At 25.1% G+C, this 22,651-nt stretch overlaps 2 protein-coding genes across 2 annotated transcripts in view; one reads left to right on the top strand and one right to left on the bottom strand.

Moving 5' to 3' along the window:
• LOC132939344 (carbonic anhydrase 2-like) overlaps positions 1-22,651 on the bottom strand; it is a 35,781-nt gene that overhangs the window by 5,564 nt on the left and 7,566 nt on the right. The window contains exons 2-3 of the mRNA XM_061006448.1: positions 8,482-8,550; positions 5,318-5,482 (exon numbers count right to left, since the gene is read on the bottom strand). Of these exons, the coding sequence (XP_060862431.1) occupies positions 5,318-5,482; positions 8,482-8,550 (234 nt within the window). The remainder of the gene's footprint in view (positions 1-5,317; positions 5,483-8,481; positions 8,551-22,651) is intronic.
• LOC132939345 (uncharacterized) lies at positions 57-21,319 on the top strand. Its single transcript, XM_061006449.1, has 6 exons — positions 57-777; positions 1,107-1,150; positions 1,284-1,350; positions 1,573-1,703; positions 1,844-1,983; positions 21,193-21,319. Exons 1-5 carry the CDS (start codon positions 555-557, stop codon positions 1,940-1,942), a joined length of 564 nt encoding a protein of 187 aa, XP_060862432.1. The 5' UTR covers positions 57-554; the 3' UTR covers positions 1,943-1,983; positions 21,193-21,319.

The following is a 22,651-nucleotide window of genomic DNA, read 5'->3' as shown; positions in this document are numbered from 1 at the left end:
TTAATGCCACGGGAAAAATTACCGACAAATTACAAAAAACTGCTAAAAATGGGGTTTTAATTTCTAACGCTTTATCTAACACCATAGCAACGAATAAAAAATAATATTAATATAACTTACTTGCAGCCTGCAGGCTATAATAAATAACAATATAAAAAATCCAGACAGACAAACCGTCTCTGCTCAGAATCATTTTTCTTATACAATGATATTATATAATTTAATTCAAGTTTAATACAATCCATTATACATTGACCCACTTGTAACCTACTGTACAGCAGAGCGTCATCCACTTACCCGCTTTTTTATATTTAAATCTGTTAAAAATGTACTTAATTTTAATTATTTTAATTACCTATCTGAGTATTTCTTTGTTTCTTATAAAATGTGTAATAGTTTAGTACCCTTTTTAGTGTCAAAAAGAGTGGTTTTTTTAAAATTATTTTTTTGTCAGTATAATAATATAATGCGTATAATTGCATAGTTTACCTTATGTATCATCTTCAACAACATTTAAATGCATAGAATTTCGGGCTTTAAGTACCAATGACATAATGTATTATGTGAGGTATTATATTGATGTTTGTTTTTTAAATTTGCAGGTAATATACCAGAAAATGCAGAATATTATTGAAAAAATGAAGTGTGTATTAGAGTTAAAATCAAAAATTAGTACTTCTGAAGAACAAGTAAACAAGTTACAAGAATATGTAAAAATGTTAAAAGATATGATCCATAAATCAAGCAACTTCCCCACATTGATTTCAAATGTTAATAGTAAGTTGAATACAGTTTAAGTAATATAACATGATATTATAATTTAAGTATAAATATTTAATATATATTTTAATATCAATATAATGAAAACTTTTATTGTTTATACGCACAATTTTATTTAAATGAAAATTGGTTTTTGATATGGATCAGGGATCTTAACTTTAGGTACACTTACAATAAAAACTTAAACATTTCAAATCTCTAAGATCATTATTTTTTTAAATTGCAATTAGACAAGTTGGTAAATTTTATTATAACAATATTATAATACCTAGAAGAATTTCTTTTTCGTAATTATTTTTATCATAAACGTTTTATAAATTATATAGGTGCTATTGATGAAGTGGAGAAATCATTATTAAATATTAAAAAGGTAATTTTATTAATTTATCATAGAAAAGGGTACATCTTTTTTTTTGATACCTATATAAATAGTAAAAATGTATTGTTTTAAATTTTAACGACTAAATTATAAAATTTATTTTATTTTAATTATATTAAAAAAGGCTATTGCTGTATTGGAATTGGAAAAAAAAGTTGAAATAAAATCAACTGCAGGAAATGCGAAATTAGGTGAGTATGATATTCATATCACGAGAAAAATAAATAAAAAGTCATGGATTAGGTATATTATTATAAATATTTAATTTTTTTTTTGTCATTGGTACTTGCCTAACCTACAGGTGAAAATACTAAGCAAAATGTCTTTTTTTAATTCCTTCTATATTAGTATAATATAGAGAATAATAATAATGTTTCTCTTAAAATTATTAATAACATTATATTTTTTCCTAGTATTGAATATGAAAAAAGTATTATCAGAATTATATAATAAAAATTTTGAGTTACTGATACAAAAAGAAAATAGATTGCTTGAATTGAAGAGTCAAATAAAAGAATTTAATGCCACATATAATATATCTAAGGTAAAAATATAATTATCGCTCCTCTCAGAATCTAATAAGAATACATATACATAATATGTATATAATATATTATTAGATAGGTAGAGATACCTAACCTAAATAAATAGTTACATTTCAACACAATATTTTATTTTCATTAGGAGAAACAGGAACTAGATTGTTATATAAAAGAATATGATTTGCTGAAAGCCAAAAATATACATCTTAAAGAAATGATATCTTTCAACATTGAAAATTAAATTTAAAATGCTCGTCACATAATTAAGAAGATAATACATTGGTAAATATATAATTATTTTTGATATCGATATTTTTACTACCAATATTTCACGTGTAAATCAATTTATCTATTTTAATTAAGTATAAATATATTATATTTGTTTTAAGCATCGTTTTGAATTGTATATGCATGATTTATTTTGAGATTCTTGTTGGAAAATGGAATTTGTGGACTGGAAAAATTACATATTAAGCAGTAAGCAACCATGTAGTGGGTAATTGTTGGTCTAAACTTTGAACCTTATAGAGTTTAGATACAATCATTGATGGTACAAGATAACATTTATGATTATCTGAGAGATTCGTAATGAACTCTATACCATAGTGCAGGGGTCAACAATTAATTATTTTGAAGAGCCAGATTAGGAATCTTGAAATTGTTGATGGGCCATAAAAATTGCAGACTTCGGTAAAACCCAATGAACAAGTTATAAATTACAACACTATATAATATAGTATACATATATAATATTAATGGTTTTTACTTTTTTTTTTGTCGTCTCCATTTGATGACCTCTGTTATAGTGTGTTCCTACTATAATAATTTTTTTATAGTATAATATTTGTCTTTTTACATTTAGTTAAAAGTTCTATAACCTACATACAAATTGTAAATTTATTTTTATATATGTAGTGTAGGTAGGTTGGGTTAGGTTAGGTACGTATTGTAGAGATAAAATGTAATATTTTAATTAATGTTTGCTCTACGTATAAATGTATAATATATAGGTATGGATAATTACTAATTAGGTGAATGCTATCTAATAAGGTAGATAATATTAATATTAGATTCAAGCGTGAAAATTATATAAATTATCTAGAGTACCAATGGAGAGAACATAGGTACCTACATAATACACATAGGAAGTGCACTGCATGCCATAATACTTTTATATAATATTCTAGTCCAGTGCAAATGTGGTCAGAATACAATGAATTATTGTAACCATTAAACAGTAGTTTAACAGTTCAAAGTGGGAAAGTAAAGAGAACAAATTAAAATAATGGTAGTATATTTATGGGATTATTTTAAGATTAGCCATATAAGATAATTCCGTATTTATGTATGTCATTAAGTTTGAAATAGTTAATGCAGTGATTAATTTCTTTATTAAGTTTTATATTTACTCTATCATTAAGTATACAAAAATCATTGAAACACTTATATTAATCATTATAATACAATTACAAGTTTTATTGTAGGTACATAATTTACAAAAAGAGTTTGTTATTTATTCCTTGACATATAGTACCTATACAATATATATTCCCTGTATGCTGTAACATTAGACCTTGACTACCTATATTATAATAAATACATGTATCTAATAGGTACCAGTAATACCTATAATAATATAATATATATATTTATAATTATTACCTACTACTGTTTAATACTTAGGTAGGTATATCCTTTACACTAAGTTAGTAAGTTAGGATTAAAATCACCTGATAAAAATATACTTAAATAATAATAAATAAATTATCCAACAAGTGATTATAGAATTACAAGTAGGTATGTATTTTTATTGTTGATCAATTTTAAGTAGGAAATTATTATACTTTGGATTTTTCTTCTATTGTACATCAGTATACTACTAATGAATTACCATTGACCATTAGTTATTTTACCCATAGTAACATAATATAATAACTGTATTTCCATTTCTTATTTGTAAATTATGTTTTCTATTTTAAAATATCTGTATATATGCGTGTTCCTCAACTGGAATCATTCTTAATGTTGGTTAGGAAATTTGAATAGAGTCTTGTATGCTTCAAGAATAGTAGCAATAGTAGGGTCTTTACTATTTATCTTCTTATCCAAGTCGTTCCCAGTGTGTGTTCATTGAAATTCGAACATCACAAGTGACTAAGATTAATGACTATAATCTCTGTTTGTAAGATATAGTTAAGAGAATGTCCTATTCATAGTCTGTTAATGACAATTCCTTAGTTTCATTGTATAATCATAAGTATTTTTGACAATATGGTATAATAATCCAACTAGGTTTTTAATAAATATGACTAAAATTGAGTATATTATAGGCACCTAGGTAGTTTATATGTAAAATATGATATTTTACAAAAGTAGAGATGTAACCGCCATACAGGTAATAGGTTCCAATTCATGTTTTTCATAGGTAACCTATTATAATATGGCCAATGTTCTATATAGATAGTTGTAATTATTTTGTTTTGTGTTTTAATTTTTTCTATGGTTTTATAAAATACTATTTCAAGTTAGAATATGTTTCAAATATATTTTAAATGCATTTAGCAAAGCATAGTATGCTGAGAAATACTTAAATGTATGTTTCTCTACCAATTGGTAAGCAATTAATAAATTAACTGACTCACATGTTGTATAATATTATTTGTGTATTATTTAACATATTGATTTAGGTATATTAAATTACTACAGTAGTACTTATAGTTGTTCTTTTTCCAGAGCTTGTGTTCGACCCATCAAACATTTAACATCTGTACATACATTAGGTAGTCTTATTTATTACATATAATATATATATATATATATCTATTTTGCATTACTTATAAATCTAAATCAGTTATCATAAACGGTTTTATCGATTTTATTGATATTCAATTTATTTGGTCACAATTCACAACTGTGTACAAAATAATAATATGGCACACGGTAATCTGCCGATATATAGTTGTATAAACTTCCATTACACCTTTAAAATTCACTACACTTCTACCCATTGTATACACTTTTGTAGGCATGGACCTACATAATGTTTTACATAAATTGGTTAGTGGTTTTATAATTTATTTATTGATTAAGAAAAAAAATATATTAATGAATATCTATAATAATTTAATAATTAAACTAAACAATTGATAATTGTTACTGACCTCTACCTATAGTAATATGATAAGTTAAGTTATTTTCTTAATAAAGCGTATTAGTATTGTATGTGATAGATATACATTTATAACAATTTTGTTAGAAAAACGTACATATTGTTTTGTTATGGAAATTGTTTAAGTATTATAACCTTATCTCCATTATGACATATTTGGAAAAATTACTGCACATATGTATTATTTAAGCCAACGGTTTAGAAAAGGGTAGAATGTTTTCACTATCTATTGAATATTGTGGAACTTGAGTAACTTAGTATAATATTATTTAAATCTAGGTATTGTGTTGTTCTGATATGCCAACTATAAATGTTTAAGCGTCATATACACATGCAATAGTATTTCATTGTTTATACTTTGACAATTGTTGAACAATTTGATATTTTATAATTAATTTGTCTTTTAAAAATAAATAAATAAGTAGATAATAAATAAATCAACGTTACCTGTATGTCCATTATTTGTTATGGTTGTTGTTGTGGGAAGTGTGTCAATATTGTGAAAATGTAAAAGTGGTAGATTTACTTTTGTCACAAGATTCTCCTCGATGTCGATTGGCGATTGATATTTTCCTGAACATGTTTTATACTCATTTGCCCAATGCGAAGGATCTAAAATAAAAATGTTTATTATTTATGTAATTTTGACTAACCCGGTTGCTAAAAAATTTCATTTATTATTGTTATTTAAAGCTTTTAATAAAAAAAACATTATCAAACTTAAAATTGTTTTAATATTTTACAATATTATATTAAAATGTCTAGATATCATTAGGTATATTTAATTTACCTAGGTATGTATTTTCCACCACTCAACAAGTTATAATATAATCTATACCACTACTAACAAATATATTAAATATTGTCTTAAATTTTTTTTCCACGTACCTATATGATCATTGTGGTATTCTTTAAAAATATTTTAATATTGCTATTAGAGTTGATTATATGTTACATGTTTTGTATGGTTATTATTATATTAATAAGAAATGCTTTTTAACCTAACTTAAGTACCTAGGTACTTAAAAAATTATGACTATCAATTATTAATTATTTTTAAATATTTATTATTTGATAATACAGACACCTAATGCATTAATTGTATGAGTTTTATATAAAAATTCTATGGATACATCAATGCTTCCAATAACACGGTTTTATGTTAAAATTAAATTTATCTATATTTAAAAATCAAGTTTAAATACAGCAAATAATATTAAAGTTAAAATAATATTAAATGATGGTATTTTAATTATTTTATACTTTGTTTATTCTATTGGTATTACATATTATACCTAATTATTTTATGAAACTAGTTTAATATTTAGGGTACCTTCTAAGTATACCTACAGGCTAAAAATATGATTCTCTCTTGCCATGGTCAAGTTGTAAACTTAATTATAACTATTATTTTGTGTATTCGTGCATATCAAATTACCTAACGAAATTGTGGTCATTGGTACATTACAAAGTGTATTCATACTTATGAATATGTTGGTGTTACCAAAATTAGTGGTTGTAAAATGTAAGGTCCGAAAAATCCATAGTAAATTAAATTTTAATCTTTGATCAATCTTTTAAACATTTGTGGGATATTATCGACTAAAATATAAAATATTTAAAAACAATAAACTATGTACCATAAAATTACTACTAATATTTCCTAAAAACACTTCTTTTTAAGTGGATGTAAATGTGATTCAAATTCTGCACTCTATTTACTATATGTATATCATGCATATAGTTACTAACATTTTAATGGAATATAAAGTTTGCAAAACTATTAGGTATAAGTTTTTAAATGTAAAACTTTATTTTTAAAGTATGACATGAAACAAGCCATGAAACTTTTTGCACAATTTTCAAAACGATTAGAATTTTTCTGCAAATGGTTATAATAAGGGATCGAAATAAAGCTCCTAAAATAATCATAATAAGTGCTTAAAAACTTATAAGAACGAAAACAAGCAAAAAATGGTATCCCCCACCCTCAAACAACAACAATTATAAAAATAGAGTCTCCATTCAAAAACTTACATATTCTTCGCACTTCTTCCTCTTATACTATAGAATAACATATTACAAAAATAAGCACTTTAAAATTTCATATTTTAAATCGTGGTAGGTAATATGATATAAATTTCGATAGCACTGGGCTACATTTAGTCAAACTAAAAAAAAAAATTGCAAGTCTGCAGGTTATAAATTGTTATTATGAATGCATCTTTAGACATTATAACGAGCTACCAGGTACTGTATACGTTATACCTACCGTATTGTGTAATGCGTATATTTGTATAATGTTTTATTAAAACATATCAATATATAATACTTAAACGTGACATATCAGCTTCTGTCATCGTACCTCTGTCGACTGTCCTCTAATAAATTTTAAGTTCAAATTACGATGTAACGTATACAGCACATATATATTTTAGATTCTGATCTATACAGTAGCAAGGAATGTATCAGTTTTACAAATATCTGCTCATATTTTCTATGTCATCGATTTATATATATCAGTGTAGCACTTACTTTTGTTTATACTATTAGAGGCAGCAGTTATATGAGCATAAAAAACCTATTGATAATGAACCATGTTTAGGAAATCCTAGGTACCTACCTACTAATATTTAAAAAAACTCAAAAACAGTAAAATACGACCCACTCATATTTTTGGAAACGACGAAGAATGAATAACTTGACTTATTAATTGTTTATAATTCTTATATTAGTTATATATTTAATAATATTAGGTACTGGCGTATTGTTGTTTTTATAGCAGCCTAAAATCTAAATAGGTACCTACCTAAAGATTTGCATACCTAATGGAACATATTTTTTTGTTAATTAACTCAATTATGTTAGGTTGATATTTTATGTTCTAATGCGTGTAATAAATAAATAATAACTCATGGCTATGTGTGATTGAATTAGGTATCCATTTCACATTTCTTAAATAAAATGTCTTAGAAATAAACAAATAATATAGTCTTTAAGAGAGCGTAGAATTGTATGAATTAAAATTTGATAGGTATATACTTTTAACTTATAAACGTAATATTAACGCATACCGTAATCGGGAAAACTTGCGACGTTTGGTTGACAGTATGGAATTCAACCAGGGCTCATTTATGAAGTACCTACCTACATAATTAAAGTGATACATAATCCGTGTGGTATTTATTCCAAGCAAATTTATTCTTCCACAAATTACGTAAGAACATGTACAATGTACATGCTATATTACTTTATAACGAACAAACTACGATGTATTTTACTTTTTGCGTTTTAATTAATTTTTAGTTAAGCTATAGCTACTTTCATCTTGCCATTAATCAGATCGATTTTATAAATAATATTATATATAGGTAGGTATTATTCGACTCTGTACTTGTGAACTATTTTTTCGTATAAACAATGCTGTAATCGATAATATTATAAAATAATTCATCCGGATTTTATTAGTTTATAATTGCACTTATATATTATATTATAAAAGACTCGGTCATCAGTTAAAAAGTTTTACCTTGACCTTAGAATTTTAAAGCTCAGAAATCTAACCACACACGATAATTGTTATTAATTACATTATGAATTATTATCCTTACCAAGCTCTCCAGAGTCGTAACCAAATGATTGTTCGTTTTCTCCGTGACTTGGTGATCCACATGCTAGACCTGTAATAAAAACAGTCGTTATAAATCTTTATAATATAGGTATATAATATTTCCTTTTATAACGGATTTGTGTAACGATTTTTACTGACAAAACTACATTAACGTAAAATACCAGTAGTATTTAGAAAACTATAATTTATATATATAATATATAACATGTGTTTTCATGTAGGCACACATATTTGAGAGTAAAATATTTATCCACTTTCCACTAGGATTTATTTCAATATTTTAAGTTATAAAAACATAGATAATCTTGTAAGTTTTTAAATGGTTTTAAAAATATATTATGCTCTACCAGTGGCGGTCGCTACACCTTGAAAATAAGGGGTGGGTGGGTATAATAACATAAAATAATTAACTTGAAATATGTTCATTATTAATCACAGATTATATTGGTTTGTACCTTAATATTTACTAATATTATTAATTAAAATATGATAAAATGTATAAAATAATATAATTTTGAGAATGTGAGGGGGTGGGTGGGTGGGTAAAATTATTTCTTGCTACACCTGAAAAATATATCGCCACTGGGCTCTACGATAGGCCTACCTAGAAATTACATTATGTGTATATGTTATCTATATATACAAGTTCATTCTATTAAAAATTGAAATATTCTTATTTACTTACAAATAATTTGCGTACGACATGACCTACCTTTATAATTTTTCAATACGACTTTCACATTATAAACTTGTATATATTAATAAAATCATTATAATATTTCATAGTGTTCGTTCAACAATTTGACATAATATTATCCTATAATTTCAAGACTCGCGTTAAAATGTAATTAAAAGTATCTATCTTAATATTAAATACTTTCAAAAATATATTTTAATTATTATATACTTTGTAGGTACCTATTACACGTAAACGTGTTTGAGTATCGTAAGTGAGAATTACTCGATCATCAAAACTTTCAAAAAATATTTACAATGTGATTTTTGATATACCACCTTGGCATCACTTACGTTTGAAAGTTGGTAGTAAATAACTAAATTCGCACACAACACTTCTTTATAATTGTAACTGCAGGATAGGAAGGCAAACGTAGATGTATAATGGTTTAGCGCACGAGAGTGTTGAATTGTCCATATTTAAATTTTAAATTGTATTGAACCAATTTAATAATTTATTATGGTAATGTTTATTAGTGGCGTCTGATGATAATACAATATGTTGACGAGTGGTCGTAGTGAATATTATTATATTATATATACATATATATATATATATATATATATATATAATTTTATAGTAATTGTTGGCGTTGTGCTCGTTAATAAATTATATTTGTAAAATATTTATTGCATATTATCATATATAGACATTAGACGCCGCGCGAGTAAAAAAAAACGCGATAAAAAGATTGTAGTCTGAGCGAGTAATTTTGATTTTCCAAAATGACCCTGTGTCGCTTTTTAAATGACATAGCTATATAGCTGTTATTGTATTTATTGATCGATCGCAATATGTGCGTATAATACACATGCACGTACGATGGGCAAACATCGCGGGGTTGAATTTGAATGAAAAAACGTGTAAAGTCATGTACAACGAGTTAGTGGGACAATGAGGTTAGCCAAGGCCCAAGGGCAGCACTATGTCGCAATCTTAGATCGAGAAAACAACAATGATTGATAGTTAAAGGATAGGTACTTAGACACTTACTACATATAATGGCGTATAATGTATTAATTTTACGGAGACAAACTCTTGCGACGTTGTTAGTGAGTACACGTGCGTTTTTACGACCTGCATAAAATCTATGACATTATATAATATTGTCGTCGGTATAGGTAGGTACTGTACAGGAAGTTGTCAGGATAAACTCTAATCAGTAAGAGTTACTATTTCATGAGGATTTTTACAATAGTTCTAACATTTGATCGTAAATTTGAGAAAAATGCTAAAATTGCGATTTACGATTGGGTGAAATTCCGGTGTGTGATTTGATTTGACACACGCTTTCTTAACTAAAAGAAATATACCGTTTGGACGTTATAGACTTATAGTTGATCTTATATACTATAGTTTGATAAATAATTACATTAGTCATGATGACAGAATACATATAACATCAATAAACATTATTATAACTAGTATATTATCATCGTTAAAGTTAAATTTAAAAAAAATGAAGACTATATTATTTGTTATACATTTTTTTACTATGATAAATAAATAAATATTAATTATAAACTAGGTGTTACCTAATACAAATTATAAACACCGATGGTTTACAAAAAATATTAACACATTTTAGAATATTGACATATTTTAATAACGACAATTTATGGTTATAAACCTATATAACTGTTTAAAGTTTAAACAAGACAAATAATAACGAGATTAAATTGTTTAATTATAAAAATATAACAAATCCACATATTATAAAATGTATTTAATTTATAACTATAGTTATCTTAGCTAAAACATCCATAAAAATGAAAAAAATTCATATATGAATCTGGCGAATGTAGTTATATTATATTTTGTTCCGGAACAAACTGTTAACGGATGAAATATCTATAGTGATTAATTATTAGGTAGGTACTAACTACTTCCAATCTAATTGTTCTGTGTCAAATGACTGCGTTAAATCAACTGGAGGTGCATGAGTGGTACAATATATTATTGTTGTCATTGACACTAATTACACACTAATAAACGATTTAATGATCCATTTAATGAATCATCAACTAAACACACATAATATACACACACGCGAGGGAAGGGGAGGGGAGGAGGTATTAGCTAGGTAGTACACCTCTGGGTTATCGATACTATACGAATAATTCTTTCAGTTTTTACATCTGATTTAAGAAATATACTAAATCAAATGCTGTTATAAAAATCCATTAGAGTTTGCACTTTTGTACCAAAATAAATTGAAAAAAAATTTATTTTATATTTCACACATACAGTTATTGATGTATAAAGTAAATATCCCATTATAATAAACCATTATATGGGTTAATTTGAGATCATAGCTATAAGTACCTACTTGATTAAAAATTAATAACTACATAATTTAATATAAATCAATTTTTTAACTATAATTTAGTATTAGGTTCCATTGAGTATATGTAGGTTATTTAGTGTATGTATAGTATGTATTGTACAATATATACTCAATGGCGTATTACTAATTGTCCGAGTTTATCTAAATTAAACATTTTAGTATATTTTAATATTAATTGAGTAAAATATATACGTCATACTTAACCAAGGATGTATTAATTAATTGTAAAACTCACAATATTCACATGACAATGATTAATAGTTATTAAAATGTAAATGAAATTTATTTAATTAATTAAAATTTTAATTTTAGATTCTGAGCCATTGTATTGATTTAACAAGGATGAGTGTTTTTTGTATCTAAGTCTATGTGTATAAGTTATATAAGTAGTAGTAAAAATGGGTTGATCTTCACTTTGAGGGTGGTTACTGATAGAAAATTGGATCTATAGTAGTTGATACTAATAGAAGGTCAGCATTGACTATTTCCAGTAGGTACTATTCAAAATATTTTTGTTGTACCGTCGTACGGCCCTTACCATTTTGAAAAAGTCCAAAAACTTACACTAATACTCATTAAATTAGACGTTTTACATAAAACTTGATAGTAAAAAGTGGATGTCGCTCTGCTGTTCAGTAGATTACAAGTGGGTCACTGTAATGGATGGTGTTAAATTTGAATTCAATGATATTATATCATTGTATGAGAAAAACGATTCTGAGCGAAAACGGTCAGTCAACCTATGATATTAGTATATTACTAAGTATATTTGATGATATTATTGCGAATAAAGTAATTCATATATTTACCTATTTAGGTGGAACCTTGTTTTAAATTTTAAATCCTCAATTATAAAAGTTGAACATATTATACATTTTTAACTACAAAATAATTATTAAATTAAAGATTTGATAAATTTTGTCAAAATTTGAACTTTAAATGCTTACAAAAAAATTGTGCCAAGTATTTTTAATATTTTTCAACTGCTATTGTAACAATATACTAGGAGCCTTGCATTAAATTTTTACGGGTTTTTACTCAACAGTTATTGATATTTATGGGAAAAAAAACTGAAAAAATTGAAAACTGACAATGTCTGCAAACAGCCCAAATTGAGTCAAAATATTTTCAACATTTTATCGTGTATAGAAAATGCTAATATAAACATTCAGTATAATTTTCATGTATCTACAGTTATTAGTTTTTGAATAACAATAAAATAGGTAACAAAATCACTACATGAGAAATCGAGGAATATCCAATATTTTAAAAATATGAATTTCAAACGCTCATAAAATTTTAATTTGATTTGCTTGTTGACATTTTTTTTTTGATAAAGGTAGACAAACTTATGAGAATTCTCGTATTACATTTTTAAATTTTAGTTTTAAAAAGAAAAATTTTTATGAATTCTCAACTAAAAAAAAATTTGCTAATTTTCGTGATTTTTCCGTATTTTGTTAATATTTTAACTTTAAATACTTATAAATAAAAACTGTGACTAAGGATTTTTAATATTTTTAAAATTTCATTGTATAAATATAGTAGGAGCCTTGTATTAAATTTTCAAGCTTTTTTACCCAGCAAATAAAGTTTTATTGACATTCATAGAAAAAAAGACTAATAAAATTGGAAACCAGAAAATGTTTCTAAACAGTTCAAAACAAATAAAAATATTTCTAAAATTTATCGTGTATAGAAAATGCAAATATAAACAACCAATGAAAATTTATATGTATATACGTTAATTTGTTTTAGAGTTAGGTACACCAAAAACCAAAATCGATTTTGTCAGAAACCATTTTTGCGTAAAAATACCCGTTCTTCCTTAATTTTTATGTTGTTTCTCCCGGTGTTTTTGAAAATTATTGGGAATTTTAAATTTTGACATCCCAAAAGTACCAACTAGGTTTACTTTCCCATCGAACAAGATTCTGAAGTTGAAAGTCAAAGCATTATTTCGACTGATAATCGTGTACACAGACACAAAAATAAAAAATAAATAAAAAAATAAAAAAAACACATCATTGTAAAATCAATACATTCATCGTTCCACTCAGAATCTAAAAATATATTTGGACGTGTGTTAAATGTACTACTCTATATTATAAACTATTATAATCCTGCATACATTTCTGTTAATTACGTTTTACTTATTTAGTCCAACTCGAGCCACTGTTATTCAACCCTGGTTTTTTAATATTATTTACATATTTTAATACCTACTTATTTAATTGGTAAACAAGAAAGTTTTTATTTTTTTTTAATGTTAATATATATTCACTATGTACAAAAATATTTGTTAAATTCAGAAAATTGTATAGTATTTTTTAAAAATTTTAAATAGTGCCCCAAGCTGGTTTAAGTAAATTATAAAATAGGTTTTTCATAAGAAAAACGTGAGTGCCTCATGTTGTCGAAATTCAGTACAACATGGGTCATGCAGAAAAATACAAAACAATATAGAAGGAATAATTTCTATAGTTCAAATGCAACAGAAATTAATAAATCAAACCTTATCTAAAAAAGAATGTTATATTGACAATACCTCTAGATTAATTAATCTTAAAGTTATTTACAATATAATTTCAAAACTGACCCAAATTGGCCGTTTGACGGAAATTCAAAATATACTTTACTACCTTAGATAATTGAAATTTTCATTAAATGTTTATATTTTATAGTTTTTGTTATACATAATACATGGTATAATTTTAAAAATATTTTGAGTTATTTTTAATTTTTAATGACATTTGACTAATAATTGAATAATTTTAAAATATAGATAATGTTAATACAATTTGTTTACATTGTCAAAAAGCTTGAAAATTCAATACTGCAAGGTTCCTTATAAGTTGTTATTGCCGTAATAAAGAAAAAAAGTTAAACGTAATCCCACAAATATTTTTTATAAGCGACTGAATATTTTAAATGTTGACTAAATTGAATGCTAAAAATCATTTCTCACCAAACACGATTTTAGCTTTTTTGTTGTAAATTCAAAAAGAATTGATCGTATGAAACTTGGAACAATCCACTGTTTCTTAAATTATCATTTTCTAAGCCTAATGAAATTTTAAAAAAACTTTGGACTCAATTTATGCTATACAAATTTGATACAGAGGCATTTAAATATTTAAATATTAAACAAAATCAGTTTTCGACAAATTGGTTTTTCTTTTGTTATGTAACTCAAAAACGAATAATCGTATTCCTAGGAACTTCAAATGTTTACCAAATGTTTAAATGACCATTTTTCATACATGATAAAATGTTCAAAATATTTTGACTTTTTTGAAATATTTATGCTTTTTAGGCATGAGAAATTTAAGAATTTTTTTTCAATTATTGTCGATAAATAAATGTTTGCTAGGACAAAAATTTAAAATTGTATTTCAAGGTTCCACATAAGTTGTATTATTATTTATTAGTGTAGTTAAAAAAAAAATTGAGCATAAATTAACAATCATTTTTATGAGCGTCTGCAGAAGTTGGAATTTTAACAAAACTTTGAAATCACGAAAAATTCTTATTGTTTTGAGTTAGAAATTCATAAAAATTTAGATTTTATATCTAAGATTTGAAATTTTATTACGAGATTCCTTATAAGTTTTTTATTAAAAAATTGAGCATACATTTAAATTAATTTTTTATGAGCGTTATAGAAATTCAAATTATTACGACATTGGATATTCATCAATAAACTAACGATCTCTCATCGAACGATTTTGTTGTGATCCAAAAATAAATAACCGTAGATACTTGACATGTTCAGCAAATATTTATTTTATCATTTTATTTACATGATAATATTTTCAAAATATTTTGACTCTTTTTGAGCTACTTTTAGAATATTGAAAATTCAAATTTTACATTTTTTTTAGTTTTTTTTTAGAAATAGCGATGAAGAATTTTTCGTTAGATCAAAAATCTTTAACTTTTAATGCTAGGTTCCTCATAAGTTGTAATGTTAGCAGTTCAAGAATATTAATGATACATAGGCGCGATTTTTTTTAGAAGCATTTAAGTTCAAATATTGAAAACTTCATCAAAATCACGAATATTCGTAAATTATTTTGTAGTTAAAAATGTATAAAATGTTCAATTTTTATAGCTAACGATTGTAAATTTAAATCAAGATTGTATACCTACATAAATATTACATATTTTATGTTTTATTCGAGTACTAAAATTTTGATTTATAGAAAAGATAATTAAAATATTATATACATCATAGGTATTTAAAATAATATGTTACTATAGTTTAGAAAATATATTTAATGTAGGTACTAAAATAGACTATTCTTATTATTCAACTATTCAATGTTAATACAATGTATGGAAAATTTAAAATTAACTTTAAATATAATAATAGTAATAAGTTATAGTATGTATGTATAGTATGTATAGTATGTATAGGTATAATTAGTTAATATATACCTACACTATACTCGACTCCAGGAACGAAGAAGGATAATTTGAATTTGATTTAACAATAGATTTTAAACGTGAGAGATAAAATACATAATTTATACAAAATACAAATAGTACTTTTGTACTAAGTACGACTTAAGTGTTTAAAATTAATATTATACTTATCAACTTTGTAGATATTTATACAATCTTTACTCTTTTTTTTTTTAATACCATTAATGTCGAGTTGAATAAATTAAATAATAATAATATTTCATAAATGGCGTATTATTATTTTTCCCTATACGTACAATATAATACATTATACGCGGAAGCCGCTCTAGATCGATATCGTATTCTTTTTATTATAATTTTTCGTGATAAACATCAAATTTATACGTAAAAACACGCGGTATCAAATAGAAGCACAAGGCCTCGCCATCAAGAATATTTTCAATTAATTGCAATAAAAATTAGAGGTCATCGCACACCAAACATCGTATAGTATAGAATAATGTACAGACGCGTGTACTGCTGTCGTCACACCAACCGATGTAGGTAATAGCAGAATGTGAATTGGTCTTTGATGTATCCAAAAATCCTACTTACTCCAATACGCATTCGAATGGGTTTATTGTGAGATGAAAATCCAGCCCATTGTGATTGATAATATTTAACAGCGTCACAATGGAAGTCCAATAATTGTCAGGCTACCTATACGACGGTGTGATGTTTTCTTGCGACAACAAAGAAAGCAATTCTGAAATGTATTATGCACTGAATTGTACATCGTAAAACTATTTACGATGACGTATAGTTTAGGCATTAACATAAGCATACTGGGTTAGTGTGTTCCAGTTTTTACGGTTTCGGAATGGAATATAACATAATAATATGACAACAGCACATTCTCCTTTTACCCTGCGGTATATATTATAGACACGATAATCGCTTTGGAGAGGGATGTAGTTTTTGCCATAAACTTATTAGAGCTTGTCGGTAGTTATCTTCCGTCTCCTTTAAGGCACGTTTCGCGAAATTATGGATTTCGCATTTCATTTCGTTTATAAAAATATAAAAATGTAATCCTCGAGTATAGGTGTTATAAATGAACAACGAAAATATAGCGTTTCTTTCTATAAACACGCTGATGAATATTTTAATAGCAATTTACCTTGGAATTTGGGTGTGTGTGGTAGGACTGGTTATAGTGAGCAGGAATGAGGATTGGATAGTCAACAGATTTTAGTCTGATTTTTATATATAATATAAAAAAAAAATAAGCCACATGACAATACATTTAACTCTACTTTTGTTCAGACGTTGCTGGTTGCTACTTGGCCAACCCATACCGAAATGAAAGTCTACCAACTATTGATAATATTGTTAAATATTTTATAAATAATGATTGATAGTTGACATGTTAGTTTGCTTAATATGTGTATCAGATAATTTCTTTGAAGTGCGCGTACTTACAGATATAAATTAACTAAAAAGTAATGACAAGTAAAACACTAATTAGGTAGTATTCATTATTATTGTTCAATTTTATACTTAGTTAAAACCTATAATATATAATATACTAGATACCTACTAGATATACCTTTACAAATTGAATTTTTTTTGGATTACATATATTCATTATTTGTACATAGCTTTTTTAATAAAAAATAATTATTTGTATTCCGAACATATATAGGTACTCGACATATTATACTCAGTATATTATTAAAACTGCAGTTCTGTACTTTTGAAAATAAATCTTTTAAAAAATCTTTTATTAAATGTTTTATGTTATATACGCACACGTGCAAAGAAAAAATAAATGTTCGCAATTATATGAACTTCATGTGGTACACAGTTATTAATGAACAATTTGTAATTTTTAAAGACTTTACATTATAATATATAGGTAGTGTATAATTTAACTAATCAGAGTATAGAAACTAATTTATTCAACAATTCACGACTTGTGTGTCTTAAAAATATTCATATTGCAAGAACTGGATGTTTCTTATCCACGGATATAATAAACTTGCTTATGAGAATGGGAAACCGATGAGAAAATGGTAAGGTTCTTATAATATGTTTATATATTGTACAAATTAATGGGATATTTTACTGAATTGAGAAAGTTTCAAAAGCATAAGTATTTTAGTATCAACTAAAAATACCCAGAGATTGTTAAGATATTTTTTAAAAATGTATACCATAAATCGCAATTTTTAAAAAAAAACTACCTCGATACTATTGCAGTGCCATATTTGACATTTCTGTTCTAAATATTTCATAACATTTACTACAAGAAACATTTTGAGCACTATTATTCCCGAAAAATGATTAACAAACTGTGTAGTTACATACGGTTTTTTTCCTATTCCTATATTTGTATACATGAATCGATGCATCGTGAATTATGAAAGCCTCACCATCGTTAATTGGACCACTCTTACTAAAATGTTTACAAATTTGACTAGAAAACAATGATACGTTTCCTTGTAAGATTTGAATGATATTTTCATTACCATTACTTTTAAATATATTTACAATATTTTGGTTTAAATAATTGCAAAATATGTACAAATGCAACAAAAATATTCCATCGTATCAAGTTATGTAAAAAACAATGATTGTATTATTTTTACGATCAATTAAAATGTTAACACTTAACAACGTCTAAATAAAAAATATTAAAAGTATAGTAGATAGTACTGCAATCATCGAACTTTCACTCAAAGTCGTTTCCTGATTATAATAATTTATCATTGCTTTTAAATTTAAAATAATGATAAAGCACCGGTGGCTGAAGTAAACGAAGTGTGACCGGTACCTAGGTAGTACTTAACACAATAACAACCATTCGTCCCAGTATTTTTATCACGCGTACGGCGTGCATACTTTTTTACGTGAGGAAAATTAAAAAGTATAGGCGACTACGTATATTTATATTTTTTAAATATTTATTTAAATTAAAACCCTAGCTAGTATAACAATCAACACCACGCTATAATATGATTTGCATTGGATATATATCTTTGAATGAATATTGAATCTATAATATAAAAAAATAAAACAGGTACCTGTATAGGTATATTTAAGTTAATTGAAACAATTATTATGAACAGTATTTTCTAATAAATAATAAATGTTATAATATTCTGTTATCAAAGTTAAATGCGAATAATGATTATTACTTATTGCCTATCATAGACCATGTAGACCTTATATAGTTATACAATTATATTATAGTATTATACTCATAGACCAACAATGGTATTACTAATAGCTGTATTACTAAAATTACACGCGGAGAACCGAGATAGGGGGCGCTCGAAAGTGACCATCACAATGATTCACAACCAGCGCACGATATAAAAATGTAAAAAGAAAATTGCATGCGTGTATCATCAATTGTTCAGTCAAGTCACTATATTATACGAGCCCTCAACCTCGGATTTTAATTCACAGAGCCGGATTATTGTAGTGCCTATAAGGTCTACTCATGTTTTTATTTTTTAACCATGGATAAAATAACGAATATCTTACAATTTTGTCATGTGGAAAAATACAACGAATTGCATACCAAGCTGTGGATTGTTGATCACCCATAAATGAAACGAAAATATTAACATTTATCTATGAACTAGGTAACTATTTACGTGGAAATCAGAAATACCAAATGGTGCGATGGATTTTAATATCATTATACAGTACCTATACAATATTATACAGTCATCTGTCATCACTCATCACATAGATGTACGCTTATCCTATATTTATATTTTAAAATACAATACCTCGTGGTACACTATAATAACGGATTTTTGCAGTACAGAATACATTATTTATCGACATTATTTTTTTCCCATTGTTTAGATAGGTAGAAATTAGAAAACCATTTAAGACTTTCTCCGTTTGTTCAAAATATTAGCTAAGTTAGTTCTTGATTGAGTATCTGCAAATGGTTTAGCGGAATTTAAAATCATTGTTAGGATGAAGGCTGTATTAAACGCAATTTTTAAAAACTATACTATTAAAAACTAAAAAAAAAAAATGTTTTTTCTTTATCTGCAGACTGCAATTGATAATTGATAAATCCATATATAGGTATAATATTGTTGTGGAATTTTTAATATAGGCTTAACAGTTAAACAAACTAACACGTCTAGTAGTCTTTAATTGCATATAATATAATATATACGTATTATTTTTTTTTAAACATACACTTTTAGTATTAAATCTAACAATTTTGAAAAAATATCGAACCAATTCTTTTAAAGGCAGGTACAACATTGTACAACATTCTCGGACACGTATATAAATATTTTTACCACAATAAAGTTATTAGATTATATTATTATTAATTAATACGATTAAACGTTATTTTATTGGAATTACTAAACAATCTAATTTCACGAATGACAATTATTTATACTATAATAAAATAACCTATTTAATTTTGAACAGATAATTCTTAAGTTTACGTTACATTTTATTAAAAGTACCTAATAGGTATTTAATATTTATATTCAATTATTCAACTATGAAATAAATTAAAATTGTTATTTATAGTTGAATTAATGTACTTGGTAGTAATAAACAATACATATCATATAGTATAGAAACTGATTAATTACAATGAAAAAATAAAAATAAATACGTAGTCTTAACAATTAATATACAATCCAGTAAAAAAATTATTCAAACTAAAATATAATATGTAAATAACCAAATATATATATAATATATTATACCTAAATAGTTCAAAGGTAACCATGTTAATTTTTATTAATGCTTAAAAAAATAGTTAGGTAGGTACCTATTTGTTGAATAATTATTAATTATTTATTGTATTTATAAAATACATGCTTTTTTATCAATTTTATTATTTATTCATAGTTATCACTATAATTTATTAACAACTAAATATGATGACATGTTTAACGTTAGGTACCTAAACATATAAAATAGTTTCTTAAATTAAATTGAAATTTGTATTATTTATTTTCATTTTTAATGCAAAGCAAATATTTTTATAGTGGGCAATTATGTAGGGATCTATTTTTGGATGTATCTATTTTTTTATATTATGAACCATTGAATAGTTACACATTTTATTAAAATAAAATAATTTATAATATTTAATATTTATTTAATTATAACATTGTAATATTATATGAACATATTATTTTCAGATTTCACCAAACTTGTCATTAAGGTCATGGATCACAGCATGTATTCATTGCAATTTATATTACTATGCATTGTGTCAATAAAAGCGCTATTTACATAATCATTAATCATCATTCATTATTCTCTTATTTTTGTCAATGTCAACATTTTTAAATACATTTTTGAGATAATGTTAACAATGTTTATTTTCATTCTATTCACTTGTTACAACATGTAAAATAGCTTAAAATATTTCGTTCAGAATACATTTGTAATATTATGACAATAAAATAACCAATAAATGGTTTAAGAATTTAGCATTGAACAAATCTAACCACTATATAAGTAGATACTATTATATTTTACTGTCGAACAAAAAGCATACTGAAAATTAGATGATTAAAATAACACATAAATTTAATTAAAAGTTTTTAATGCATTAACCCAGTAAGTAATTTTTTAGGAAAACTGTAATAAGACCATCATCTTTTCATTAAATTATTCACGTAAATGTTTAAATTTCTAGATATTTAGGGTAAGAAAACAATGCTCAAAGATTTATATGTGAAGGGATTTTATTAGAAATTAATTTCCTACATAGAAATCTAGTAATAAACCTATACATAATTTTTATTTTGTATAAAAACATGCAAAACACGTATAAATTTGATTCCTATATATAGATAGTTATAATAATAATGTGTTCATAACATACAGATAATATGTAAAAATATTTTACGTAATTAGCTTATTCTTTTATTTAAATCATAGTACCTACCTATATGTTGTACGTATAAGTATAAATAGTTAAGTTGTCAATCTAAATTATTCTGTGTCATTATCAGATAGGCTGTGCATAAAATTCACTGAAAAATATGCATGCCCTATTATGCATAAAATATTGGTAATACATTTTTTTTATATAACTCTAAAATGTGTCAAGACACGCACTAAAAAATTAAAAAAATTACAAGAATATGTAAAATATTAATGTTTTTACGCATAAATTTAAAATATTAATAATTAATAAAAAAAATACGAATTCAAATTAACCTTGTTCAAGATTATATTCGTTGTTATTCTTATTCATATAATTATACGATTTCAATTTTCTAGTATTGTTCATCTCAAATCTCAATGATCCCATTCAAAAACAGTTCATAATATTTTTATCAATATTTTTTTTACACTGATAGGTAGGTAATCATTATATTATATAAATAATTAGTATTCAGCAATAGAAATTAAATTATTAAGCGTATTACCTATAATCACCATTTACAAACCATAAGATAATGAATAGATTATATTATATATGTACTATAATATATAATATCTACTATATACACAAGGTGATTCACCAAGCATGGTCCCCCTATTGATTTCTTTAATAATTAATTTATATCAAAATTTGGTTTTTGGAATTTTTAAGTACCTGTATAGGTACCTGAATTCTATTGATGTATTTAATTAATGGATAAA

The sequence above is a fragment of the Metopolophium dirhodum genome, chromosome 2 (assembly GCF_019925205.1).
Source record: "Metopolophium dirhodum isolate CAU chromosome 2, ASM1992520v1, whole genome shotgun sequence".
In the NCBI taxonomy this organism is placed as follows: Eukaryota; Metazoa; Arthropoda; class Insecta; order Hemiptera; family Aphididae; genus Metopolophium; species Metopolophium dirhodum.
Note: the sequence above shows the minus strand (reverse complement) of the source record. Positions and strands in the feature narration are given on the sequence as shown.

Coding starts and splice junctions, on each gene's coding strand:
- LOC132939345 (XM_061006449.1), top strand. CDS start 555: ATGTATTATGTGAGGTATTATATTGATGTTTGTTTTTTAAATTTGCAG. Junction 778..1,106: donor ATTGATTTCAAATGTTAATA/GTAAGTTGAATA, acceptor TAAATTATATAG/GTGCTATTGATGAAGTGGAG. Junction 1,704..1,843: donor CCACATATAATATATCTAAG/GTAAAAATATAA, acceptor TATTTTCATTAG/GAGAAACAGGAACTAGATTG.